Source organism: Lampetra planeri, chromosome 1 (assembly GCF_965212315.1).
Source record: "Lampetra planeri chromosome 1, kcLamPlan1.2.h2, whole genome shotgun sequence".
In the NCBI taxonomy this organism is placed as follows: Eukaryota; Metazoa; Chordata; class Hyperoartia; order Petromyzontiformes; family Petromyzontidae; genus Lampetra; species Lampetra planeri.
Window position 1 is genome coordinate 12,503,401 of NC_136107.1, and position 27,812 is coordinate 12,531,212.

The 27,812-nt window shown below is 44.2% G+C and overlaps 2 protein-coding genes across 8 annotated transcripts; one reads left to right on the forward strand and one right to left on the reverse strand.

Annotated features, from left to right (window-relative positions):
• Window positions 1-9,101: 9,101 nt before the first annotated feature.
• On the forward strand, window positions 9,102-21,628 carry MASTL (microtubule associated serine/threonine kinase like). Of its 3 annotated transcripts, none has more exons than XM_078593741.1 (13): window positions 9,102-10,268; window positions 11,051-11,274; window positions 13,115-13,252; window positions 13,476-13,615; window positions 15,050-15,138; window positions 17,150-17,256; window positions 17,418-17,778; window positions 17,946-18,118; window positions 18,214-19,632; window positions 19,753-19,888; window positions 20,057-20,170; window positions 20,393-20,494; window positions 20,591-21,628. In XM_078593741.1, exons 2-13 carry the CDS (start codon window positions 11,089-11,091, stop codon window positions 20,746-20,748), a joined length of 3,123 nt encoding a protein of 1,040 aa, XP_078449867.1. In that variant the 5' UTR covers window positions 9,102-10,268; window positions 11,051-11,088; the 3' UTR covers window positions 20,749-21,628. The 3 variants fall into 3 exon arrangements, with proteins under 3 accessions (XP_078449867.1, XP_078449875.1, XP_078449884.1); XM_078593749.1 differs by lacking the exon at window positions 9,102-10,268 and adding an exon at window positions 10,281-10,719; XM_078593758.1 differs by lacking the exons at window positions 9,102-10,268; window positions 13,476-13,615 and having other exon boundaries at window positions 11,141-11,274.
• Window positions 21,412-27,773, reverse strand: LOC144718073 (acyl-CoA-binding domain-containing protein 5-like). 5 transcript variants are annotated; one of them, XM_078593885.1, is made up of 12 exons: window positions 26,821-27,769; window positions 25,787-25,907; window positions 25,459-25,531; window positions 25,006-25,126; window positions 24,737-24,769; window positions 24,509-24,598; window positions 23,993-24,349; window positions 23,581-23,877; window positions 23,279-23,490; window positions 23,136-23,192; window positions 22,837-22,940; window positions 21,412-22,450 (listed from the first exon to the last, which is right to left on the reverse strand). In XM_078593885.1, the coding sequence occupies exons 1-12, from the start codon at window positions 26,897-26,899 to the stop codon at window positions 22,411-22,413; spliced, it is 1,584 nt and encodes a 527-aa protein (XP_078450011.1). In that variant the 5' UTR covers window positions 26,900-27,769; the 3' UTR covers window positions 21,412-22,410. The 5 variants fall into 5 exon arrangements, with proteins under 5 accessions (XP_078450011.1, XP_078450010.1, XP_078450013.1 ...); XM_078593884.1 differs by having other exon boundaries at window positions 25,447-25,531; XM_078593887.1 differs by lacking the exon at window positions 24,509-24,598 and having other exon boundaries at window positions 26,821-27,773.
• Window positions 27,774-27,812: the final 39 nt, after the last annotated feature.

Genomic DNA, 27,812 nt, shown 5'->3' on the forward strand with positions numbered 1-27,812 from the left:
GTTCACCGTTCGGACAGATCATGCTGCCCTGCAATATTTTTTGCGCATTGATGAGCCCTCGAGTCAGCTGTCCCGCTGTATTGAGGTGCTGCAGGAATATATATTCGACGTCATCCACAGGAAGGGGGCACAGCATGGGAATGCAGATGTGTTGTCGAGGTTGCCTCAGGATGGCAGGTGTGCGTGCACTTCGGGCTCGAGTCGTTGCAGGGGCTCAATTTACACCGGGCCCCAGTTGGTGGCGACAGCCGACGCGGCTCCTCTTCCGGGTGTGTCGCTGCCTGTGGATTTCAGCCTAGGTCTCCCTCGGGAGGAATGGTCTCGCTTACAGATGGAGAACACCTCTCTGTTAAAGCTGCGGCGCCGTGTTCAATCTGACGGCCGTTTTTCCACTCCGTCGACCGCCCCGACCATTGCCCTGCATGACGGTCTCCTTATGCGCTGGGACACGGAGCTAGAGAGGTATTGTGTTGTGGTGCCCACTGTCCTAAGAGGGAAACTTACTCGTGCAGTTCACGAGAAGTTGGTGCACCTTGGGACCCACAAAACCTTGTTAACTCTTAAGCGGGATTATTACTGGCCGGGCGTAGTGTTGGATCTATGCCCTGTTTTCCGTTATTAATATTAAGAATAATTAAGAAAAAAAAAACTATTTCTCTTTTTATTATATCTATATATACCTTTTAATTAAATAATGAAAACAACCCACTACAAAAACACCAGGAATCTGTGAAACGGCCATTAAACTGGTAAGAAGTCGGTGACAGAGAGGTCATAGACATCCAGATGGACAAAAGATGTATGGACTAACCTCCCAAAGACATCTGGAGATGTACAGATAAGGTGCAGAGCAAACAACGGTTGAAACTCGCGTTTTCTTAACGTTTTCCTTACCGAAAAGTAGAAACTTAACATAGATAATTAACCAACAAACAATAATTGTATTATTAGTAATTCCCTTATATTCACCGCATACATATTATTTAGAAGTATATGTTTCCTATCTACACGACCTTCCGAAAAACTAAAGAGTACGAATTCCAGAAAGCTTAAGTGCATAGTACACTTAACCTCAGGACATAAAAAAAATTAACTCAGAATAAGAACACCAATCTCTGGAGAACTAAACTTGGCGAAGCCCAAAATAATAATGTGATGAGGATCATGACGAATATTCATTAAACATAGACGAATGATAACCCCGATACCAAGACCGAAGGAACTCATAAAATATAATTCAAGAATAAATGTAACACACAGCACCACATAAATGTATTGCAAACATCTCCTCAGCCACCTTTGTCTTCCAGCAGGGCCTGACAAGCAAAGAGGGAGTAAAAAGGTCACAAGGGGCGGGGGGGGGTTTGTGCTGACATGGTTTGTTTTCTCTCGCAAGGGTCGCGGGGGTGTCTGCTTTTTCTCGCTCTGTTTGTGTTTTGTTGCCCGCTCGCAAGGAATGCACAGAACGGAGTCACGTTTTGAGTTAGGCACGGGCGCACACGGCGAACAGGCAGTCTGGGTTGAGTCGTGCTCAGTCTCGCAACTCGGCTTGCGACGCTGTGTTGCGACGGGGCTCGCAAGAGAGGTGTGGCAGTCGTGCCTCAAGGAGAGATGGGACGACGAGACGTCGTTAAAGTGACAGTCTGAGAGAAGTCTGGGTCGAGTCGTGCTCGGTCTCGCAACTCGGCTTGCGACGCAGCGTTGCGACAGTGCTCGCAAGAGAGCGGGGGCAGATCGTGCCTCGAGAAGTGATGGAACGAGGAGGGGTCGTTCGAGTCGCAGAAGTCTGAGTTCAACCTGGGTCGGGGCTGGGTTTCAGCCGTGCTCCGGCTGGCGGAGCGTCGTGAGGAAACGAAACACCGATGCCGATAGCAGGTGTCGCTTCTCGCAGAACGAAGTTAAGTGCGAGTGAAGCCGGCAGCTGCACGAACAAGGGAAGCACGGAGCAGAGAGAGTGACGAGCGACGACAAGCAATCAACCTGTAAAAGGGCGGAGATCGCCAAGTGTCGACCAAGCGAGCAAAGCAGAGAGCGCGAAGCAGTGGAGAAAGCCTGGTCAAACGGCTGTGAGGAAGAGGACAGCGCCATCGAATGCGCCGTGTGTCTAATACACACCCAGATCAACCAGCATCAACCAAAACCGACTCGTCATCCCGCAGTGGAGAAAGAGAGTCAAAGTCTTCCGAACGAGCGCCACCGAGCGCCACCGAGCGCCACCGGGCGCCACCGGGCGCCACCGGGCGCCACCGAGCGCCACCGGGCGCCACCGGGCGCCACCGAGCGACACCGAGCGCCACCGAGCGCCACGAGCGACCGAGCATCTTCAAGGACAGCATCGTGCCAACTCGTCATCTAGCAGTAGAGGGAGAGAGAGCGCAAGAGCAGCACGACTCGGACGTCACCGGGCGTCACCGAGCGTCGTGCCAACTCGTCATCTAGCAGTAGAGGGAGAGAGAGCGCAAGAGCAGCACGACTCGGACGTTACCGGGCGTCACCGAGCGTCGTGCCAACTCGTCGTCCAGCGGTAGAAAGAGAGAGAGCGCACAAGCCGAGCGACACGCTGAGCGAGGGAGCAGCAGGCGCTCGCGGCGGCCACGCCCAAGCCAGAGAAAACTTCTGGCCGCTGTTTGTATCCTCCTACACCACACAAGCTAACGACACAATTAATATTACGAGGGGACAACGCACACACAGCACGCACACGAATAAGAAAAATTGTCATTGCGTTTCAGAAAGGGTTGCCATTTCGAGGTGGTGCGTTCAATATCAACTGATCGTGCAAAGCAGTTGCTGCCGTCGAGTTACATGAATAAGAAATGTTTTAGTCATTCATTTTCGTTAACTGCATAATTTCGCCAATGAATAAAAAAAAAAATGTTTAGTCATTCATATTAGGTAATTGCATAACCTCGTAATTGCATAAGGATTTTAGTTATTCATATTAATCGAATGCATAGTATCGCAAATGCATAAGAGTTTGGTTATTCATGAATTATTGACGCATGTTTGACCTGTATGATAGAATGTCACATGCTTGTTAGAATAAAATTGCTTAACACCAACTGTTCGAGTGCTTCTTTCCAAGTCCATGCAAAACTATCTTATTCTTGATAACTGTATCCTGCGATGAGATATGAAAATGGAGACCTAAAATATCATAACACACACTAAGATAATCGGTAAACGTTTAATCGATGATAATCGTATTATCCTGATTGATATAACAATGGATAAACGAAGCTAAGCCTAATTATCACAACTGCTCACAGTAACATAATCGCAAGCATCCGCATAAATTACTACGCTTATCTCCGCGATTATCATAATTTATGCATATAATTACTCACACCATCATAATTTATGCATGTTAATACACACATTAACATAATTAATGCGATTTGCGCATTTTTCGGAAAATTATTAATTTTTATTATTTTTATCAAAATTTCATAACCCGACACATACAACAGTAGAAAACGACGTGGCGCTAATTGTGAGGGGCTGCCAGGATTGTGCACGGCGGAAGGCCCTGGTTGTGCGTGATCGGCTCCCGTTGCAGTCCATCCAGGTTTCTCGTGTAAATGAACTTGTGGCCCTCGACATTTTGGGCCCATTTCAAACTTCCCAATGGGGCCACAAGTATTTTTTGGTCGGGGTCGAAAACTTCACACGTTGGCCCATGGCATGGCCCTTGCAAGGCCAATCGGCCTCGTCTATTATCGATGCCTTTTTACATGGGTATGTTTTGGATAAGGGTGCCCCTGAGCAGCTTTTAACCAACCAGGGTCGGAATTTTTCTTCCAGACTGCTCAAGGAGGTCTGTAACCTCCTTAGCATGAAGAAAATCTGGACCTCGCCCTACCATCCTCAAACCGATAGGATGGTGGAGCGGTTAAATCGCACCCTCACATCCATGCTGTGCCACCACGTGAACGCGTCTCAGTCGGACTGGGACCTGTGTATTCCGGGCGTCCTTGCCGCATACAGGTTGGCCTCTCAGTCCTCAACGGGGTTTTCACTCTTTTATTTTCTGTATGGAAGGGAGCCGGAACCCCCGATGCACGTGCAAATGGGCCTGGGTCCGTCTAAAAGAGGATAAGCTGTGCCCGCTTCAATGAAGGTCACGCTTGACAGGCTGCGTGAAGCACAGGAAGCGGCCGTGGATAATTCGGCCAGCCGACAAGCGGCTAACAAACACTTACAGAAGCATCACGATTCCGGGCTTCCGTGGATGACAGGGGAGAAGGCGTGGCTACATTGCCCCAAAGTGCCCATTGGGACGTCCCCAAAATTATATCGGCCTTGGCAGGGCCCTGTTGAGGTTCTGGAGGTCTGCCGGCCACAGTGTGTGCGCATCCAATTTGGTCGCCGTCACTGGATTGTTCATCCGTCTAGGTTAAAAATATATGTGTTGCCTTGCCCTGTTGACTCATCCCCAATTCTGGAACAGCCGGTGCCTGATGCGTCCGATGAGCTGGGCCGCCGTGGCCGGGATGCTATGCAGTGTAAGCCCTCTGTCTGTCCACCCACAGAACCCCTCCGATTAGCTCTCGAGGCGCCGTTTGATGCCCCGTCGGTGGTGAAGCCGACATCGACGGACGCACTGCCCACTCATGGACTGGATGCTGCCCGGGGGAGCGGACCGGCAGCACATACGCGGTCCAAAGGCGTTCTTTTCTGCTGAGCACCTCCCTTTGGACCCGTTATTGTCGAACGCCAGCCATCGCCGACGTGTGGTCGGCACCTTGCACTGTGGGATGAAGGCCTTCTTGCACTTGCCATCCTGCCTTTCCACCCTTGTTATTCCCCCGCAGATGGCGCTGCCTTCACACCTCCATTCACATTGTTATTGTTGATATTGTTATGTTGTTGTTACAATTGTTCTAGTTGTTGGTTGATGGCTTTATGCCGTCGGCCCCGATGCGGGTCGGTTTCAGTATAATTAGTCCAGAATCTCAATAGTGCTAGCCAATCGCTCCAAGATGACCCCTGAGCTACTGAGCCATCTCTGTACATTTGTATCGTTACAGTTGGACCATATTAGTTCACAGGACAATAATGATCTGTTTCCAATGCATCTTTATCACACATACTGTAAACAGCGATAATGCGGCACACCTGTATTTTCTGGAGAGATAACACGCTCAGAGTTCAATAAAATGCTTGTAAGCTTCACACCATCCTAACGTGCAGAAATAGACCAAAACAAATGACAGAAAACAGAATGCCCATTGAATATATATGAGAAAGCTTATTTATATAAAAAAAAATATCCCAGAAATGTGTGTAACGCGCGTGACACCCCGTCATTAATAATAAAATTATCATGAGCGGGTGGATTTTTACACTCACGCGAATAGTCGAGCGGTAAGATATATTTTTTCGCAAAGTCACTTCAAATGACGTTTCTTTATAGAAAGTGACGCTAAAAAAATAAATATACGCAGCACAGTGCTACATCCGTACGTGAAGTCACTGCAAAAGAGCCCCCCCCCCCATCATTACTATCATAAGCAAGACATTTTTTCTACGCAAATTCGCTTTAAATTTGACGTTTCTTTATTGAAAATTAATCAAATAAATAAATATATGCAGAAAAAAAGTATATTTGGTGTCTTTATTTATTTATTTCTTCAGCACTTGAAACAAAAGGTAAGTCAAATATTTGCTTATAAATTATGATAAAATATATACATTTTCCAGACATTGTATCGAATTCAAATTTATTACAACCCCAGCGAGCGAAAGCAGAAGAAAATAAATTATCAGACCAGTGATTTTGAACTAATTGAATGTGAGTTAAATGCAGTACTACAGTGACATGAAGTGAGGAGTTTTATGACAGTTTTGTGCAAGAATCACTGCCATTAAGACAGTACAAGAGATTCACACAAAATATCGCATACCAAGGTTTCATTTTTTATGTTAAGAAAAATATATTTACGTGCAACAATTCCTAGAAAAATGTACAATCACAAGAAAACGTTAATGTACATCTTTAATATTACAGCTTCCGTCCTAGGACGGACTAAAGGCTAATTGATGGTCAGTTAAATACAGTGCTACAGTGACATGAAGTTTGGTGTTTTATGACATAATTTGTGCAAGCATCACTGCCATTAATACAGTGCTACAGTGAAATGTTTGATGACATTCTTTCGTGCAAGATTCACTGCCATTAAATTTACACAAGATACAATTGTACTTCTCTTTAATTTGTACCTGATGATGATTGCTTGTGTTGCAATCGAAACGTCGTATGCTATTTCATATTTTTTTCTTTCTACGTGACTTTACCGAAAGAACCAAAGAGTAATTCCTTCAGTCACGAAAGCTCCAAATCTAGTTTTTTTCGTGAATATTACAAAGGGCTAGTTTACATTAAAATCTCTAAAATAAATGTTTAAACCCCTCCGCATTAGTAACAGGCAAATCGTCTTCTATAAATTCGATGAGCATTCCTTTTTCTGCTATTCATTTAATCCAGCACTGTATATACCTAATTGGCGCATTTGTCTGTATTACGAATATTATATATACTGCGTAAAAGTGTATTTGGAGCATGTAAAGTGGCAAAGCAGTGCCGTGCAGAATAGTTCAGTGTTGATTAATTATTTAAAGTCGTGCTTTATTATTTAATGACAGTGGGCGACATCTGCCATGGCTGTTGCATGCTGAAAACTCGTTTAAAAGTGAAATTTGCACGGTCTAGCTCGCACAGCAGAGATTTACATAAATGTCACGGAGATACGAGACAGCAAGCCAGGCACAGCTGGTAAACAATAGGCTATGCTATCTATGGACTATTGAACTACATGATGTAGTGCATACACTTTCATACTGTATGTGCCAAGTTCACGATATATTTTTTATACATTACACAAAATGTTGTGGTAAAGCGTTTATTGGGACGACATAAACTCTGCTTTCTTTTACAGTCAATGCGAACATTTAAATTATACGTGTTATGCACTATAGTGGCATACTATGCACATATGCAGTAACTTAAATTAAGCACTATACTATGTAGAGAAGAAGCTTACGTTGTGTAACTCAGGATGATGAACCCTTATCGGCCAGATCTAATGGTAGGAAGCCAGTGTCAGTCTAATGTAGCACATTTGTTTAGAGGTACGTATAAAGTTATTAACTTTCGAAAATTACCCAGCCACCATGGACATCTGTGCCAAATCTTAAGGATCACATCTACACCCCCCCCCCCCCTGATCTTCATGTCTTACAGATACACACAGATGATATTTATAACCATCTAAGAGCCAATATAATTGTGCAAACCTCCGATTAACACGGTTGGCTACGTACGGTGCAAAATAAGTTCAACATACATAGATAAAAGTATCCTATTCAAGAAAAACCTGGGTCAGATCCAATCGGGCATCTGGAAAGCACATCAACATATCCAGTAATCAGAAAGCAATGTGGCACGTGAATGACTCCCTGCAATTCTTCCATGTTACAGAACGCTTGAAATACAGCGGCAACACGTGATAGCCCTTGTGGCGTGTGTGTAACCACGGTGCCGGAGGGAGATGAACGGAATTCTTTTGAGAGGTCTGTAAACCATGGGTGGAAAACACCCGATTTTTCCAGCGGCAGGCATCGGGTTTTTTCTTTAATACAATTAAACCCGATTTCGGGGAATTAAAACCTGGTTTAATGAATACGAAACTCTGATCCAAGGCTTAGGCCGCTTCCTCGTCGGTGCTGCTATCGTACTCGGGGGGCCGTCGGACACGGGGTAGTCGTAGAATGCGGCGGGCAGGTTGGTCTTGATGAACACGAGCTTCTTCTCCATAAGCGTGGGCGCCAGTGAGTTCCTTAGCTTGGAATGGATGAAGCCCATCGTTGAGAAGTTGGTGAAGTGCGGTTCTGCAATTAGAACCAATTAAACCGGATTTCTCCCAATCTCAGATGATCGGGTTTAATATAAAAAGACAATTAAACCCGATTGTAAAAAACCCGACGGTGCCACCCTTGCTGTAAACACATTCCTACGGAGGGAGCTGGTAGGAACGTTTGGTTGCTCGGTCAATGGCCAGGTTCAACGGCGGCGTGGTGTATTCCGCAAATATGCCTGACTGTGAGGGCGGGCACAAGCCGGCGTGAGTAGGTTAATTGTTGAGTTTTATAAGGGCTCCACGGGGTGACCAGCGCCTCCTATATGCATTGTGTTAGACCAGAGGATGCCAAAAGGCGTCCTCTGGTCTAACACCGTTTGTGACGAGGCTCAAAAGAAAGCTGTCTCTGGTGTGGACCAATCAGTTTCAAAGACAATGCATATATTATCAGAGTATTTTTTTTTGCATTCTGACCACAAGTATTGTGGTTAATGCAGACATGATTCCTTGTAAAAGGTTTCAGTTTGGTGTTTTAACTTAACACATGTTTTTGTTGCCAGAAAAAAGGGGAAAAACTTATTCTCATTTTAAAAAATTGTTTTCTATTTGTGACTTTACCGGAAAAACCAAGAATATTCATTCCTGCAGTCACGAAAGTTTTAAGTCAAAATATCTAGGTGACTTTACCGAAAGACCCAAATAATTTGTGTATTTGTTGTTGTTGAAGTGGCGCCTTTCGTGACGTCACGCTAAATCAGCTGTTTGACATCATGGGCCCTCTTTTGCCAGTACCAAAATGTAATAGGTTTTTCCCCTTTTTTCTGGCAACAAGGACAATGCATATATTATCAGAGTATTTTTTGTTTGCATTCTGACCACATGCATTGTGGTGAATGCAGACATTCCTTGTAAAAGGTTTCAGTTTGGTGTTTTAACAACTTAACACCTGTTTTGTTGCCAGAAAAAAGGGGAAAAACCTTTTAACAGCTGTTAGACGTTAACATCGTTCGAGTGACCGCAGCGCTCGCCTGATTTCAAATACATGCTCCGCGCTGCAATCCCGTTTCATTATATAGCAGTAAGAGTTTTATTTTATTTTAAATACATTTAAAATACGACTAAAATTAAATCTTGGACAGTTATTAACTTACAAGCGCTCTTCTCTTCCAATATCATTACAATCACGCGGTGACGCGCACTGTGAAACAAATCAGGCAGCGAGGACGCCTTTCGGTTAGGGGTCCTCACTGAAGGACCTCACTGGCGCATTTCAAAATGAGAGCGGGGAGAGTGGGGACAGCGACAGAGACACCGCGATACTGAGACAGCGAGAGACTGAGACATACACAGGGACAGAGACACAGGGACTACGAGAGACTGAGACAGAGACACCGATAGACTGAGATAACGAGAGACTGAGACAGCGGGAGACTGAGACACAGAGACAGGGACTACGAGAGACTGAGACAGCGAGAGACAGGGACAGAGACAGCGAGAGACAGGGACAGAGACACAGAGAGACTGAGACAGCGAGAGACATACACAGGGACAGAGACACCGAGAGACTGAGACATACACAGGGACAGAGACCGAGAGACAGGGACAACGAGATATTGAGACAGGAACAGACCACGAGAGACAGAGACAGCGAGAGACATACACAGAGACAACGACAGACTGAGACATACACAGGGACAGAGACAGACTGAGACATACACAGAGACAACGACAGACATACACAGAGACAGACAGAGACATACACAGACAGACAGAGACATACACAGAGACAGACTGAGACATACACAGGGACAGAGACAGACTGAGACATACACAGGGACAGAGACAGCGAGAGACATACACACAGACAACGACAGACAGAGACATACACAGAGACAGACTGAGACATACACAGGGACAGAGACAGACTGAGACATACACAAGGACAGAGACAGACTGAGACAGAGACAGACTGAGACATACACAGAGACAGACTGAGACATACACAGGGACAGAGACAGACTGAGACATACACAGGGACAGAGACAGACTGAGACATACACAGGGACAGAGACAGACAGAGACATACACAGGGACAGAGACAGACTGAGACAGAGACAGACTGAGACATACACAGGGACAACGACAGACTGAGACATACACAGGGACAGAGACAGCGAGAGACAGAGACAGCGAGAGACATACACAGAGACAACGACAGACTGAGACATACACAGGGACAGAGACAGACTGAGACATACACAGGGACAGAGAGACAGAGATAACGAGAGACTGAGACATGTAGCGGTAAACTGAGACGAGAACAAGGGACAGACACTGAGATATGAGGAAGGGGGACAAGTGAGATAAAGACAGGTGGACGAATACTAAGACGGAGGGAGCAAGGAGACGGTGAGACAATAAATGTGAACAAATCAAAAAGTATCGGATAGAAAATGGGACAACAGCGACAGTGAAAGGGGACAGAGACTGATCCAGAGAGAAGACAAAATAGAGATAGGCAGCAGAGGCAGGAGATGAGACAATACTGAGAGACAAGAGATAAACACAAGGGGACACATTTGGAGACAATCGACGGACAAGGAGTCGTAGAACACACGATTTAGGGGGGGTCAAACACGAGAGAATGGTAGGGGAAAGAAGTCGAGATACGGGGGGGGAGAATAATTGGATAATAAAGAGACTCGGGAACAGATCCACAAAGAGACGGAGCCATGAGAAACAGGATCTGGGACGTGGTGACACAGACGGAAGAAACACGCGAACCCCAGGGGGTTTATTTTTTCTTCTAGATTTGAAGCTTTCGTGTGACTGCAAGGATTCATACTCTTAGGTTTTTTCGGTAAAGTCACGTAGGGAAAAATAAATAATAAAAATAATTATAAAAAAAATCATAGAAATAATAAAATAAAAATGTCAACAATAGAAATAAAAAAATAATAGAAACTAGTAATATAAATAATAAAGACACTGGAGATAATAGAAATAATAATAAAAATACAAATAATGGAAACTAATCATATAACTAAATATAAAAAATAATAGAAGTAATAATAGAAATCAATAATATAAATAAATAATAAGCCTGAATATAAGAAATAAATAATATAAATAAATAATATTGATAATAATAGAAATAAAATAATATGTGTTCCTGTTTCTGACGCTTGAAGCCCCCAGGTACCGACCCCCACGCTTGGCAGTGACCGTGATGGAGGCCCTCGACGGCACGCGGCCGCCGGGCCAGCAGGGGACCGAGTCGGGCTCCGTGTTGCTGTCGGTGCCAGGGCCACCGAGCATCGCGGATTTCCGCACCCTGAAGCCCATCAGCCGTGGAGCCTTCGGCAAGGTCTACCTGGCTCGCAGAGAGAGCACGGGGCACCTCTACGCGATCAAGGTGAGTGACTCCCGAACGCACACCGGCGTGCACAGACTGTCAATGATAACAAAGATCACCTCCACAGCCCTTAAACAGATTGTTGTTGGGGTTGTAAGTGTTAGTAGCGGGTATCCCTATGATTGCCGGCACGGCACACGTGGTGGGTGGGTAGATGGCCAACACTAAGCCCGGTTGCCTGTCTCTTCATCGCACCAGGTACTCAATTAAGACCGAGTCGACATATACAGATTGTCACATGCATACATGCAGGCACACTTATTCATACAGACTGTCACACAAACCACAGTCACAGAGAATCACAACAACAAGTGGTGGTGACATGGCGCCATGACGCTTGTGCCATGCTAGGTGCACCTTGAGGCCACGTTAAGCGTCGAACGCCCGCTGACAGGAGGTCACGGGGCAGACCCAGGTGCCACGGGTCGACTAAGATGACCGAGATGACTGGCTGATGCACCACCTGTGCCCCCTACTATGCCAACTCGCTGTGCTTTAGCCACCCGGCGCTCCGCTCGTTGTTGTGAGCGTCGCTCCTCCGCCCTCCGTTGTTGGAGGGCGACTGCGTAAATATATAAATGTGTCGTTTAAACCCACCACCCGACAGCCAACTAGTAAGGGTTGTCACGTAAATATAACATGCCAATTCGTCACTAGTACAGTACACCGGTGTGTTGGAGAGCCAAGCCACAACATTTACAAACTGAGTATGACGTTTCGCCAGTAATTACAACTAGCTTCATCCGGCGACAGCCAGATTTGTGGAGAAGTCCACCTGTTTCGTTCCTTATATCAAGGCGTCGATGTGTTGACCACGCTTCTGCGCTCTTGCACAATGTGGGGGGGGGGAGGATTACTGAGGTAACGTACATTATGCATGTGCATTATGCATGTGCATTATGCGAGCCCTTTGAACTTGTCTTTCCTGTGTATTGTGTTTATTAAAATAGCCCTACCAACGGTAATCCCTATTTAAGTACGCTGCCCTTTGTAGGCATGCATTTAAATAATCTACCATCAACAGAAGGTGTGTACAGGATTAACTGCACGTGTGGTAAATGTTATGTTGGGTTAACAGGACGAATGATCAGCACGAGACTTAACATCAGAGAAATATGAAATTCTTCCAAATACAACTGTCAGCAGTAGCAGAACACGCTTGCCAACAAGGACACTAAATTTATTTTGATAATGTTGAAGTTGTGTGCAAAACTAGCTGCTACTGGCCAAGACTAATTAATGAATCTATCGATATTGAAAGAAATCAAAATAACTTTAACCGTTCGGATAGCTACCACCTTAGTGCTGCGTGGAAGAGAATCATCAAATAATACATTATTTAAATGCATGCCTACAAAGGGCAGCGTACTTCAATAGGGATGACCGTTGGTACGGCTATTTTAATAAACACAATAGACGGGAAGGATAAGTTCAGAGGGCTCGCATAATGCACTTGCATAATGTACGTTACCTCAGTAATCCCCCCCCCACATTGTGCAAGAGCGCAGAAGCGTGGTCAACACATCTACGCCTCTATATAAGGAACGAAAGAGGTGGACTTCTCCACAAATCTGGCTGTCGCCTGATGAAGCTAGTTGTAATTACTGTCGAAACGTCGTACTTAGATTGTAAATGTTGTGGCTTGGCTCTCCAACATACCGGTATGCTGTACTAGTGACGAATTGGCATGTTCTGTTTACGTGACAACCCTTACTAGTTGTGTTGGGTGGTGGTGGGTTTTAACGACACATTTATTTACGCGATCTAACCCAAAAAAAACCTCTTATACTTCAGAGCTCGTTGGCACTGCTCGTGTAACCAATTCCAGTGCATTCTACAGGTGATGAAGAAGGTGGACATGGTCAACAAGAACATGGTGCTCCAGGTGCAGGCCGAGAGGGATGCCCTGGCTCTCAGCAAGAGCCCCTTCATCGTACACTTGTTCTACTCTCTACAGTCTGCCAACAATATCTATCTGGTGAATGAACATTTGTTATTTATTGTAGTTGCTTTTTTGGTATACGTTATTGTAACCACATTGTGAATCATGCATTTGTTAAATCGATTGCAGTCTTTATCAGTATGAGAGAGGTTATTTCAGAATGAATTATGACACTTTTATACCTTATCAGATGAAACAATGCATGTTTGCGTTGTCTTTGGAGGAATAATGACAAGGGTGAAATTGGTTATGCGTTAAGGTGATGGAGTACCTCATTGGCGGCGATGTGAAGTCACTGCTGCACATTTACGGCTACTTTGATGAGGACATGGCTGGGAAGTACATCGCCGAGGTGGCACTGGCTCTTGACTACCTACATCGCCACGGCATCGTACATCGGTGGGCGGCACACACTGCTGGTGCAAAAGCGCTGCACTTCTCCAAGCCCTAAACCTAACGTTCCTCTTTACGGCAGGAACATTTCAACACTGTTTTCTGTACTCATGGAACGTACTTGTATGAGTAGTGACATTGCGGATGTCACTGTATGGTGCCGGCCCTAGAGGGGCACGGCGTGCGACGTACTCACATCGCGGATATCACGTATATAGCGACATCGTGTATGTCGCTATGTAATGCCGGCTCTAGCGAGGCACGGCGTGCGATGCATTGTCATTGCGGACACCCCGTAGGTGGGTGTAGTACCAGCCCTAGGGGGGACTATGAGCGCTGGGATAGCACAGTGGCACCACACGTGGCGTGTAGTGCTCATTCCTACAGGAGGGAGTGTGGGAGTGTCAGCCATGGGATAAGGATACCCTGGGCCATGGCACTCTGATTGACCCTGGCAGGTGACCCGTAAGATCTACACAAGGGCCCCAGGTGGCGGACTTGGGGGTGGTCACGTGTCAGGGTGAGATCCTACGGGAAGGGTCGATAAACGATAAGAGGTTTCTCTAAGGTGGTGGTGGCCAAGGGGGAGGCCAGCCACGACCCAGCAGCATATAAACCGGGGTCCGCACAGGGACCGGGGTTCAGCGTTGCTGCCGTCATCTGAATATCTACGATTTACGTTCTACGTCCAAGAAGAAGTCGCCAACACGTGGATGAGGACCCCAGCTAGGGTCCTGTCCATTGTAGCTACTCCCAGTAACTAGCGTAGTTAGCCTGGTGGTCCACCACCATAGGTTATCTGGTAAAGGGGCAGTAACCCCCTTGTGGTATGTGTTGGTATTAATAAATATGTGTTGCCTCCAAGAAGTACGTCTGCTACTCAGTTGAACCCACTAAATATGTATAAAATAATCTGGTATATTATTGGTTTATTTTAAGTGTACTTTGATTTTAAAAACATCTTACGTAATTATGCAATGCTTGTAAATGTCTCTGTAGTACATGTTGCCTCATTGTCTCCCCTGAAGTTAAACAATCATTTAAGATTATTCTGAAAACTAGTCTTAGACATTAATAACTGCTGTCCCTGCAGATGCAGGGTAAGGATAACAATCTTATGTACTTCTGACCCTGAAGATGTGGGGTGAAGGAAAGCAGTTTTGGGCACTACTGAAGTGGTAAGCAGTAATTGGATATATAAAAAAAAATCTCCCAAGTAAAAAGGGCAGGAAGGTCACTGGATGAAATTCAAAGGTATGTGTGAAGGTCTGTGATTGGATACAAAAACATGCTGCGGGGGAGAGGAGTGCCAGGGACTACGGATTATTTTCCCTGTTTCTGTGGGGATAGTATTCACTTCCTTAAAATAAAGTATATAAAAAATATATGCAAATGCGATCAATGAGAGTCTTAATTTACCTATGCCTTTGTGTTTCACAGGGACTTGAAGCCAGATAATATGCTCATCTCTGATACAGGACACATAAAACTCACAGATTTCGGTCTGTCTAGGGTCTCCTTAAACCGAGGTATGAGCAATGGATTGTCACTCTTTTGACTACAGTATTCAGAAACACGGCAAAGCGTTTCGGAAAGTACAGTACTTCACAACTAATATGTGCTAGTTTTTGGTTCTTTTGGTAAAGTCACGTAGAAAGAAAATAAATTAAATAATAGAATACAACGTTTCGATTGCAACACAAGCAATCATCATCAGGTACGAATAAGTGAGCACAAACCTAGTAAACTTAAAAATATGATGCAATACAACACAGAGAGTCGGCTAACATAACAGTCAACACCCTACCTGGTTGATTAACGTTCTTCCAAATATTGCTACATTTTAGAGAGAGACAAAACACAGACACGGCACTATTTGGAAGAACGTTAATCAACCAGGTAGGGTGTTGACTGTTATGTTAGCCGACTCTCTGTGTTGTATTGCTCATATTTCTAAGTTTACTAGGTTTGTTTTTTACTGGTAGGAACGAAGTGGACCAGACCACCAATAGATTAATGTGTCCGTCCGTCTGTCCGACAAGATGGCCGCCCGCTCCCCCTGCGATCTGTGAACTAAACAAGATGGCCGGCGCCTCACGGCGAAACTTTAAACTTCGCTTCAAATTTACTTTACTGAAACGCAACACGTTTTTTTAACACAGAGACAAGATACATTTATATTAACACAGACACGAGATATATTTAATCGCCTTATTTGCAAGGCCTACTGCAGAAAAGTCATCGCGAGGCCTACTGCAGAGAAGGCTTCGCGAGGCCTACTGCAGGGAAGGCTTCGCGAGGCCTACTGCAGAAAAGGCTTCGCGAGGTCTACTGCAGAGAAGGCTTCGCGAGGCCTAGTGCAGAAGGCTTCGCTAGGTCTACTGCAGAGAAGGCTTTGCGAGGCTTACTGCAGAAAAGGCATCGCGAGGCCTACTGCAGAGAAGGCTTCGCGAGGCCTACTGCAGGGAAGGCTTCGCGAGGCCTACTGCAGAAAAGGCTTCGCGAGGTCTACTGCAGAGAAGGCTTCGCGAGGCCTAGTGCAGAAGGCTTCGCTAGGTCTACTGCAGAGAAGGCTTTGCGAGGCTTACTGCAGAAAAGGCATCGCGAGGCCTACTGAAGAGAAGGCTTCGCGAGGCCTAGTGCAGAAGGCTTCGCTAGGTCTACTGCAGAGAAGGCTTTGCGAGGCTTACTGCAGAAAAGGCATCGCGAGGCCTACTGAAGAGAAGGCTTCGCGAGGCCTACTGCAGGGAAGGCTTCGCGAGGCCTACTGCAGAGAAGGCTTCGCGAGGCCTAGTGCAGAAGGCTTCGCGAGGCCTAGTGCAGCAGGCTTCGCGAGGCCTAGTGCGGCAGGCTTCGCGAGGCCTACTGCAGAGAAGGCTTCATGAGGCCTAGTGCAGAAGGCTTCGCTAGGTCTACTGCAGAGAAGGCTTTGCGAGGCCTACTGCAGAGAAGGCTTCGCGAGGCCTACTGCAGGGAAGGCTTCGCGAGGCCTACTGCAGGGAAGGCTTCGCGAGGCCTACTGCAGAAAAGGCTTCGCGAGGTCTACTGCAGAGAAGGCTTCGCGAGGCCTAGTGCAGAAGGCTTCGCGAGGCCTACTACAGGAGGCCTCGTTTAGATATGACAGACTACGAGTCTTTAAATCTCACAGCGTTTCTTGTCAAAACAAACACTTTTAATTAACGTTACACTAGAATACAGTAATTTTTTCTTTAACTCCTCTATACCCGGTCGAAATCCCTGTACCGGTACTAAGTATTATTCCTACCAGCCCACCCCGCAGGGTCCTGTTCTTATTCATTCGTACCTGATGACGATTGCTTATGTTGCAATTGAAACGTCGTATTCTATTATTTAATTTATTTTCTTTCTACGTGACTTTACCGAAAGAACCAAAAAGTAATTCCTGCAGTCACGAAAGCTCCAAATCATATTTTGACTAATATGTGCATTACTAAGTATTGTACAAATTGGTGCTCTTGTGTTTTATATTGTTGTCATTACTTAATTGCATCAATCTTTATTGGCTTTTATATTTTTCAGAGATCAACATGGCTGACATCATGTACACACCTTCTATTAATAACTCTAAAATGAGTATCTCTCGAACTCCTGGCCAGATACTCTCCCTTGTCACATCCTTTGCCTTTGTAAGTTACACACACATCTGCATATCATAAAGAGGTTTGAAACTGATTTTTTTTCCTGTAAATAATGAGAAACATCTAAATGTCTGAAATATATTAATCGACCAAACAGGAGACAGATTACAGACTGCACATAAACTTATTTTGTGCTCTGTTTATTTCAGAAATCTGCTGAGAAGTCCGGCTTCAATCCGATGTCTTCGCCAGAAAATGTGTGCTATGAGAGTATGCAGCGTGAAAACACAATGTGTGGTAGCATCTCCTCTACTTTGGAGCCAGGGATGCACAAAATACATTGTACACTCAGTTCCGTTGCGGGATCTAGCCTCATGGTGTCGCGGAGCGTTGGAGAGCTTGATTCAACTACGACAACACAGAGAGAAACTGACATAGACATGAGCTTGACGTCACATGCAGGAGGGCCAATAAATGAAAACGTCAGGTTCTTGGATCCAAAAGATGATATCTTCGTCAAATCCTCCCATGCATTGAAAAGAAAGTTAAACAAAAGGCTCTCAGCACTTGGTAAGTTGTATTTTTGAGATAAGCTTCCTAATTACACTTATCAAGGGATTCAAATATTTATCTTCCATATCTGAATGTACAATGGAATTATATATCATGCTTTGTTGAAGTCTTATTTCTGCATTCAGCAATGTCAGAGTAATAGGTCCTGAAATGTATTTTCTCAGCAGGTGGAGGTGCTATGCACAGCTCTCCGGCCCCCGTGGTGTCTTTGACACCGCGCCTGCTCAAGTCACACAGCTCCCCAAGCAGCTGTGGCTCCCGTGGGTCTCCCCACACCGGCTCGGTGCTGCAGACTGACAGAGTGACACAAAATGCAGATACACAAATCGTCGATAAGGTAGGATGTATTCAGTTTTTATATGCAGTTAATTATTGTACTTAATGATTGTTTTCCTAAGTCTAATTGATGTGTATATAATTGTTGCTCACCAGGTTCCAATAATTGGTGGTACAAGCAGCCAAGATAAAGGGAAAGTTATTTCTTTGAACTCTTCAAAGATCACAACTTTAGCTACAATGCTGGAGATGCCGCACATTGCTTCAAAGAGTTCAGGTTTTGCTACAAATAATGTAGATTCTGACAAGTCTCATGTAGGGGTTCATTCCACATGGACAAGTATCCTGGATGAACCACTGGTCACAGAGAAGCCTGCTGTCTCTAGTCCAGAATTCAATGATTTCTCAGATGAGGGTATCTGGAAAAGATGTAGTCCTGAAGTGGCTAGCCGTTTTATGAACAATGCAAGTGAAATTAGTTGTGTACAAGAAGACGGCATCCCATCAGTTTTGAACGAGAATAAAGAGAATGTAGTGGTTCAAAATATGGTGGATTTATGTAATCAACAGGATGGTACTTTTATGGTAAAAAGACAAATGAAACAAGAAATGTTGGGATGCGAATATGATGGCAATTTTGGACACCCATCACAAGGGAGAGTAAAGAGGAGATTTGAAGAATTAGAGCAAAGCCCGGTAATATTAAAAAAACACATTGGACGTTACGGAATTCAACAGTATGAGAGGGCAGCAAAGATTTCCAATGTCAAAAAGAACTGCCATACAGGCTTGACTACATTTGTGAATACAATTTGCATCCAAGGAAATCAAAAGCCAGATAAAGGCTCCGACTGTAACGTTGATACCTACCATACTTTACCTAGCACAGAAGCTGAAAATGACGTAAATGTTTCGGCACCGATAAGTGGATCCAAGGACCTTTTAAAAACCAAAAATTATTGGCAGATAGAGGCTATAGTTTGCAAAAGCAGTACTCCATCTGTTGCAAAAAATCTGCTTGGACACCTTGAAAAAAAGACACACGACAGTATTTGTGTGGACCCTGTTGAAAAGGATCTGAAGAGAAGCTTCAGTAGTTCTTTTAATTCCTCTGGTAATGACTGCTCTCACATGGAGAGGAGCCTATCAGACCTGGATAAGAGCTTAAAGGACCTCTCATTTGAGGACTGCAAGCTTAAAGACAACTCCACCGATTCCACAAAAGAACATATTAGTCCACAGCAAAATGACTTAGAACCCACACAGTGCTGCAACAATATTGATATCCTTCCAATACCAGATGCTGCATGCTTCAAGGAGCCTTCAAGTCAATTCCAACAACAGCATTGTCCTAAGCATGACTGTTTTGGGACAAAGCATCTTATACAGAGAAAAAAGAATGTTGTGGTGTTCAAAAGCCAGGAATGTTTAGGGGACAGCATGCAGAGTCTTGGAGCAAGTCCTGCTGGCAGGAAGATCATTAGTGCATCCATGGACGTGTTGATGGAGTCTCCACTTCATTCCAGTAGCATGCATCACTACTTTACCCCCACTCAAAAGCCTACCTCCTTTACGGTAAGTTTAGCAGAATTTTGTTCTTGGGAGGATACACATGTAAATATGATGCATTTCAACTGTGTGCACCAGTGGAGATGTGTGTAGTATGTTCAGTGTCCGGATGCGCTGGTTGTGTAGACTCCGTGCCGAAAAGTGCAGACTCCGTATAGAACACCAAAGAGTGTGCGCAGAGGGCAGACCCCAGCTGCGGCCTTGCACATCTTGGGTACCCCCGACTACCTGGCACCAGAGTTACTGCTGGGAAAGCCTCATGGTACCGTGCACACACACACACTGCACATTACTCTGTAGCACATAAGTTGGTGTTAAATGCCATTGAAATATTTTAGTCACATGCTCTGCCACTTTGTACCTTAAAGTCATTGAATATTATAAAAGCAAAGCGTGTGCATTGATACAGTAGTTGTACACATTTGCGTAGGCCCAAACGTCGACTGGTGGTCCCTCGGTGTGTGCCTGTTTGAGTTTCTGACGGGAATCCCACCCTTTAATGACGAGACTCCAAACCTGGTCTTTCAGAACATTCTCAAGAGAGGTGAGTCAGTGGAGCTGCCATAACCTTGCTATGCATTACTCAACTTATTGCATCATTTCCCAAAACTCTGGTAATTAAGATTAATTAAACACCAATAATTAGTATACTGCACAACTATACTTAAGATTCTATAAAATCATCTCCATATATTTTTGTGGATGGTGGTGGAAAAGCCCAGTGATGTTTTATTTTACAAGACTATGACCTTCACTGTCATTACAGATATTCCCTGGCCATTAGGGGAGGAGACACTGTCCTGCCACACCCAGGATGCGATATCTCGGCTTCTTACAATGGACGACAGCAAGCGTGCCACCTTCAAGGGTAAATAGCAGCAGCTCAAGTGTCACTACGTTGGCAGTGTTGGTTTATAAGCTGTACATGCTTTGCTTTCAGCGCTTATGAGGTTGTCTTCCACAGATTTGAAGCAGCACGTGTTGTTTAATGGCATGGACTGGGAAAACCTGCAGGAGCAACCCATGCCGTTTGTGCCACAGCCGGACGATGAGACCGACACTACGTACTTCCAGGCTCGCAATGATGCTCAGCACTTGCAGGTCTCAGAGTTTAGCCTTTGAAGTGTTCACTGCCTAAACCTCATGATACTGCATAGCTTGAGCAGACTTGTCATAAACAATATTTGGAGTGACAATATTTCTTGCCCCATGTTATTGTAATGGTGTTCTCATACTACACTTTAGTTTCACAGTCAAACCACAAAATTTACTAAGTTTTTTCTGTTAATTAATTCCAAATTTAACTCGTGGTTAGAGTAATTTTTCATCATTAACAGTAACTTTCAACGTTGTTAATTACCATGAAATGTAAATAAAGGTATATTCTTTTAAAATCCTTAAGTTTTGTCATAAACAAGTTTGCTTCTGGCTTTTATACTTTTTAAGTATAACGCATTTTCAGTTAGGTTTTCAAATGCTACAAGCAATATACATTGCCTCAAGACTGACAGAGGCCTCGTACCAGCATGAGTCGCACTAACAGGTTCCCGAAGTAGTTTATATCCAACACAGTACATCAATACTAACTTGAACTTCCAGAAATGCAATGAAAATACTGTAATGCTTTAACTTATTGGGCATGGGATAGGTGAAAATATTAAATAACTACTTCTGAGGGTTGTGCATGTGTTATCTTTAAAGCAATGCATCGTAAGTGTACAAAGGTGTTGTTTATTTGTATTTGTCATGTTTGGGTGAGCACAAATGAATGACTTCACAAAATGGTACATTTGTTTTTGTTTAATTCATGAATTCAAACTATACAGATTTTTTAAAATGTTAGGCAATTCCAGCTCCTTGTTACACTTAAGTGTTTATCGCAATAGGCTTATTTTAAAACGTGTTAACATTTTCAAAGTAACAGCGTTATTCATTATAAATACATTTACCACTGAAACTGTTGTCATTAACTGCGACAATAAATGTTAAGTAAAAAAATTAAGTGCCGCAAATCACAATTGTATTTCATTCCCTTGATTATATATGTATCTCCATATTGAAATATCTCTAATGGGTTGCAAATATAAAAATTTCAACAACACACAAATATTTTAGGGCTGTGCCAATTGTTGCTGGCTCCTAATTGCCGAGTTAATTCAATGTCCTACATGTGCAACACATCGGGTTCTCCCACCAGTGAAGTACAGCACATTCTATATTCCTAAAATTGCATGACAAAAATTTACAATTTGTAATATTAAATTAATTTAAAAAATCCCTTTGCACATTGACTTACTCTTAACATGGCCTAAAGCATTGATAAAAATTGCTGTTTTTGTTCTGTACCAAATATTGTATCAATCCCTTAAGAGGCCAAGTGAACCTTTGTCTATATATAAATTCTGTTTGGCTTAGATGTATAAAATTTTGCTGTCCCCTTGACTCGGAATACATTCTGATGAATCAAGTATTGTGGAATACCACATTTGTGGTTTCTAATTACTAAATATTTCAAGGTCCAAGTTGCTAAATTCTAATGATTTTTTACATATAACTCATATAGATACCCTCAGTCGTATTTCACTTTCAACATTTTAAACACTTAGTTCACAGAAAAAAACAGGTACAGACTAGAGTATAGATTAGGTGTTCAGCAGGTAATCCACATAGCCGATGAATCTATACTGTAATTAATCTTTCAAACACAATTAATAAAGTTTATCAATAAATTATTGTTAAACACTGGCACAGCCCAAAGTATTTTTCTCTTCATGTTATTCTTATTCAGTGTAATGATAAGAATGCACCAGCTTTCTTGATTTTTCTGCAAAAGATTAGAGCCCCTCAATAAAAAAATAATGTATGTTGTGTTCACAACATCTGCAGTTAGGTGCTACTTATAATCAATATTTTCACGTGCACATTTCTCCATAAAGCACACATTTAAAATTAGGTTTCAAGGCACATACTTGGTATAATAGATCACTCATAATATGGCTTATACACTTTGCGTGGTTGGCTACGTACGAAATAAGTTATACATGCATATACAAACTGTTCAAATCGGACATCATAGATCATTCATATGGCTTCTACACTTTGTGTGGTTGGCTACGCACGAAATAAGTTATACATACATATATAAACTGTTCAAATCGGATATCAAACGCAGATAATATTAGTTATGGATGACTTGTGATTCCATGTTACCTGCGTCGCCGGAGAACGTGCACCAGCCACTGTGCTACAAATGGCCAAACCATGAAGAATATCAGAGCTGGAGCAGACATCTCAAATGGCCACCCAGAATGGTTCTGCCAAGAAAAGTAGTGTTTAATAAAGTCGAAGAAAAAATATTCAGGCAGCATTCCATGAGAGAAGGAACTTTCAATCTTAAAGATGTATGGTGGGCAAATGCACTGTACTCTCACATATGTACTATATAATTACTATTCGGTGCACAATTTGTAATGAAATTATTGATAATTTTAAAAAAATTGTTCACCTACCGATCTTGCAGGAACATGCATTTCATAATGCTGTGGAGAGAAGGCAACCGATCGGGCCTGTGGACAATTAATTTGCAATTAGAAAATGTTACACAACTACAATAGCATTACATTGTTCTAATGCACGGAACTGAGGGACGCACCTGTGTAGCTGCCAAAGCCTCCAACGTGCTCAGCCTCTGCAGGACACTCTGCATGTCCTGCTGTAACCGCACCAATGTAGCGGCAATTTGCTCGCTGACATCAGTCCGGTGCCTTCGGCTTTCTCCCACATCCTCTCCATCGCCACCAGCAGCCCCGGTCCCTCCTGAGTGGTGTCCTCGGGCACCTTCTCTTGGAGTGGCTCTCCTTCCACCTGTTAATCGCATAAGTATCTAGTTTGTTCACATGAACAATTTCAACATGTAATAGTTTCTCGTGCTGTTCTAAAGTGCAGAGCACAAACCTCTCTCAGGTTTTATCCCACGTCTCTCTCCTTCATTGGGTCCTGTTTTATCATTGCCTGGCTTTCCCTGCCCAGGACCCAGTCCTTCCCCACCATGGCCAACAGGCCGGGTTATGGCCAGATCGGCCGACAAGCAGTTGTGCTGGTCGAGTGCATCGGAATGTTTGAGCAGACCCCTTGTCCCTCCAGCACTTTCCCATGCCTCCTCCAGCATAATCTGTTCAACCGAGTCGCAGAATACCTCGCTATCAGAGTCGCTGGTGAGGTGCTGCACACGGGCCTCACCGCCTGCCAAAACTACACACAAAAAACACGGGCATTAAATTTAGACTGCAATAAATCAGCTGTAAAATGAAAAAACTGCTATTTGTATATGTAATTGAGTTAGTTTCAAGTGTTTTCTATTGCTTACCTGAAGTCCTGCCACTAGAGGTATATTTCTGGTCAAAATCTGACTCCTGTGGGGTGCGCCTCTCCTCGTCTTCCCCAGATTGTTCTGGGCCTTCCTCTCCATGCTCCATTTGTGTAATGTGCTCCAGTTCTGACTCTGAGCCAGTCATACTTTCTGGTGGACTACTTCCCAGGTCACTTTCTCGTCCACTGTCCAAGCCGTTATTTCTTTCACTATTTTCATACTGTTCTAAATTTATCATTTGGTTATTCAAGTTAATTGCATCACCAGATTCTGCATGAAGTGCATGAGACTCTCTTTCTTCATGCTGGTCACTCTCAGGCCACTTTACTTGAAGTAACGGATTTTTTCCATCATCTAAAAGGACAACAATGTTAACAGTTATAGCTTTATTTTTTCCTCCAGGCTCATTTTTAAGAAAAGCATTTGTAAAGCAATGTGTGATTCCCCGCTTTCATATTATCCTACATAGTTCTATACTGTACAGGACACACTTCAAACATATTCACACAATACCATCATCAATACTGTCATCTTCATCTTGGCTGTCTTGGAAATGTGCCTGTCCATTGTGGTTGGGAGTGGATGTCAATACCCCACTTAATTCTGAAACAAAATGTGACACTCATGCTCAAGAATGACACATACAATATATAGATTTGTTGCTGCTGTATTATGTATTTCACAAGGTTTTATTCACAATGGAAAATATAATTTCAGAAACCACAATGAATCAATGCTTACCTTCAAGCGACTTTGCCATTCTGTCCAGTTTTTCTAAAACATAAAGTATTGGGCAAAGCTTTGCGTTAAATAAGTACCTAATTTATTAGAATATATGCTGGTTATGAATGTGTAATTCTGATTTTATTACGATTATAAAAGATGACTGGAAGCGTATTTAGTTTAAACGTTTCTGATATCATACATGCCTCCGTATGTGGCCTTGAAATAGTTAAGCAATAGTCTAATGCAGGCAGTCAAATGTAAAATGCAAGACGTGCGTTTAATACCTGCAGCCTGAGATGTGGGGAAACCTGGTGGCCTTGGCATGTCACATACAACCTCATAAAATGGGCCAAGCAAATGCAGAAGCTCTTCAACTTTGTCCGTAACTGGCATGCTTTCCAGGATCTACAAAAAAAACACATTTTATAGTTGGAGAGTGACAGAAGTGTGTCCAGGTGGTTGAAGCAAAATGTCATGCATGTTTTCAGTAAGTCAATGCACTGATCATAACCAAGCCTTGTGATGAACATGCAATTTATGTTCATGTTAGATGAAAAAAAATAGATTTTTGTGCCAAAAAAGTTAGGTTACTTTTCTATATCTTGGTATTTGGTTAGTAATTATGAAATAAGTAAAACAAAGTTGAATTATTCATCAGAATTACAATCGGCAGTCCAGTAATGTATAAAGGCTATGAGGTTGTTTTGAGCAGTGCTAGACTTTACCTGCCCTCCCACCTTTTTCATCTCATCCACATATGCTATCATGGCCTCCACTTTAGACATTTCACCAAGGGAGTTCCAGGCATCCCTGTCAAAGCAAAAGACATTTTCAAATCCACAACGACCACACGATGCAGTGAAATACTTGGCAGGTTACGATTTTGTGACAACAGCCCATTGCCTACCATTGTTTACTCCCTAAATTTTATTGGAGTTTGCAAATACAACACAATAAAGGTTTAAGCTAACATGACAATACTACTACTGTACTTGATTACCACTTTATTATACAGCTGAATTCGATGAGCAGATTTGTTACTGATAATGATCAAAGACAAACTACCACTTGTAGCGTCCAACGGGGTCCCAAAAACCGGGGCGACCTATCTTGCATGGTCCTTGGGTGGCTTGCTTGTAAAAACCATAAAACTTCAGCATGAGCTCATGCGATGGTTTGTAGGAGCCTGCAGAGGAGAAGTTCACGTTTATGTTCAAAATCCATGTTTTTTTAAATACAGACCGACATACATTTTGCTGAAAATTCTGTATTGAGGCTGGCTAAATAATGCAGATTAGATGTCATATTTTCTGGACAAAAATCTGACATCTCATAAATAGTATTAAGATAAAGATGCATAATTTCAGATTATAATAGTAAACTGCCATAAAATCTATGAAAGGCAAACACGGCCAGCAAGTTCAGGAGTGGTTACATCTGCTGCTAAGCCACTTTGGCCTGATCACGATGGATTTAGCTATAATCCAGCGATAGTATGCATTCTGCATGCAGTACACAGCAATTGAAATGCTGCCACATGCAAGAGGCAAACATCTATGAAGATGAATACTGAAGGACCCGTTTCAAGGGCATGTGCGGCTTCAATGAGTTACATACAACTGGCAATGGTTTATAAGTACCATCTTTGCAAGTTTACAAGTCTCAGCATTTAACATCCGATGCAAGTAACGAACACTTATACACAAAAGCGAGACATTGGTGAGAAACTGAGGTTTTGTAAAAGTCCTAACATAACATACATTTCCAGTGGCGTAGACACGAACATAATAAGGGCCTTGAACCACAGCAATGTACCAACCGGAGCTAGGTATGTAGATCCCCATCATCATGACCCCACACAGTGACAATGACACGTTAACCCAGAAAAAGTCTATTTCAGGAGGGTTCTCCATTGACATTTTTGACAACTGCATCAATGCTTTGCTTTGTGGGGGAAGAAACTAGAGAACTCGGGAGACATCCCAACACGCGTGGGAATAAGACGCAAAGGTCTGCACAGTCGGGTTCACGAATCCACTTGCTGTACTGCCAGCACACAGCAGCTTTGTGAGTTTCACGAATTGGTGTGCGCCTCGCACCGTCGTTTGGGAGACTCTTCACAGCGCGCACGGCCGCCTCGAAGCGCCTCTGGTGCTCGGCCACCTCCACCACCTCCATGGCTCCACGTGGATGAGACGCCGCAGCTTTCCACTCAAGAGACAACGACACGGCCACACTTGGGAGACGCGGGGTGACAGACAGTCACCGGTGAGACAAGGGGACACTTGGGAGACAGACACGGCGGAGTGACATGGGTCCCAGGGAAGATCGTGGACTGGGGCAGGAGGCTGCGCTGTCCACTCAGCCGCCGCCGGCTCAGTCGATGTTGACGCTCACAATAACTCGTGAGCGTCTACCCCACCACCACCCCACACCACCCCACCACCACACACCCCACCACCACACCGAACGATGAACGAATCGAGTCTACGTACGGTAGGTCGCGTTACGGCAAGTTCACGGGGAACGCGGAGCCCCGCTTGGAGCAAAATAAAAATAGTGATAATCGACCCCGACCTCTACCGCCTGCGTGTTTATTTATTCCCCCATCCCCAGTCTCCTCCGCCGCCGCCGCCGCGTGTGTGTGGGGTGGGACGGAGCTATCGTCGAGGGCTATCGTCGGGGGCTATCGTCGGGGGTATATGGGGGGTGAGGAAGGGAGCCGCTGCTGTTACGCGTGAACTCGCGAAATCGAAACGCCACCGCCACCACAGCTGCTGTAGGCTCCGCCGCGGCCATGTTGAGTGGGGAAACTCCTCCGTGCGTTAGCTTGGGGCCCGAGGGGGGGGAGAGGTAACTTTCCTGCTTGATGTCACCTTCGCAATAATAAAGGCGGGGGGGGGGTTTAAGTTGAATATAAATGCGTCGTTAAACCCGCCACCACCCTCCGACACGGCTGAGTAACATTTTTGCACTTCAACACACCCGGTGTGTGTTGAAGAGCAGAAGCCACAACATTGTACAACTTGACTACGGCTGTCCTCTTCTTGAGAACCCCTTTACCAACATGGCCGCCCGCCATTCACAAGCC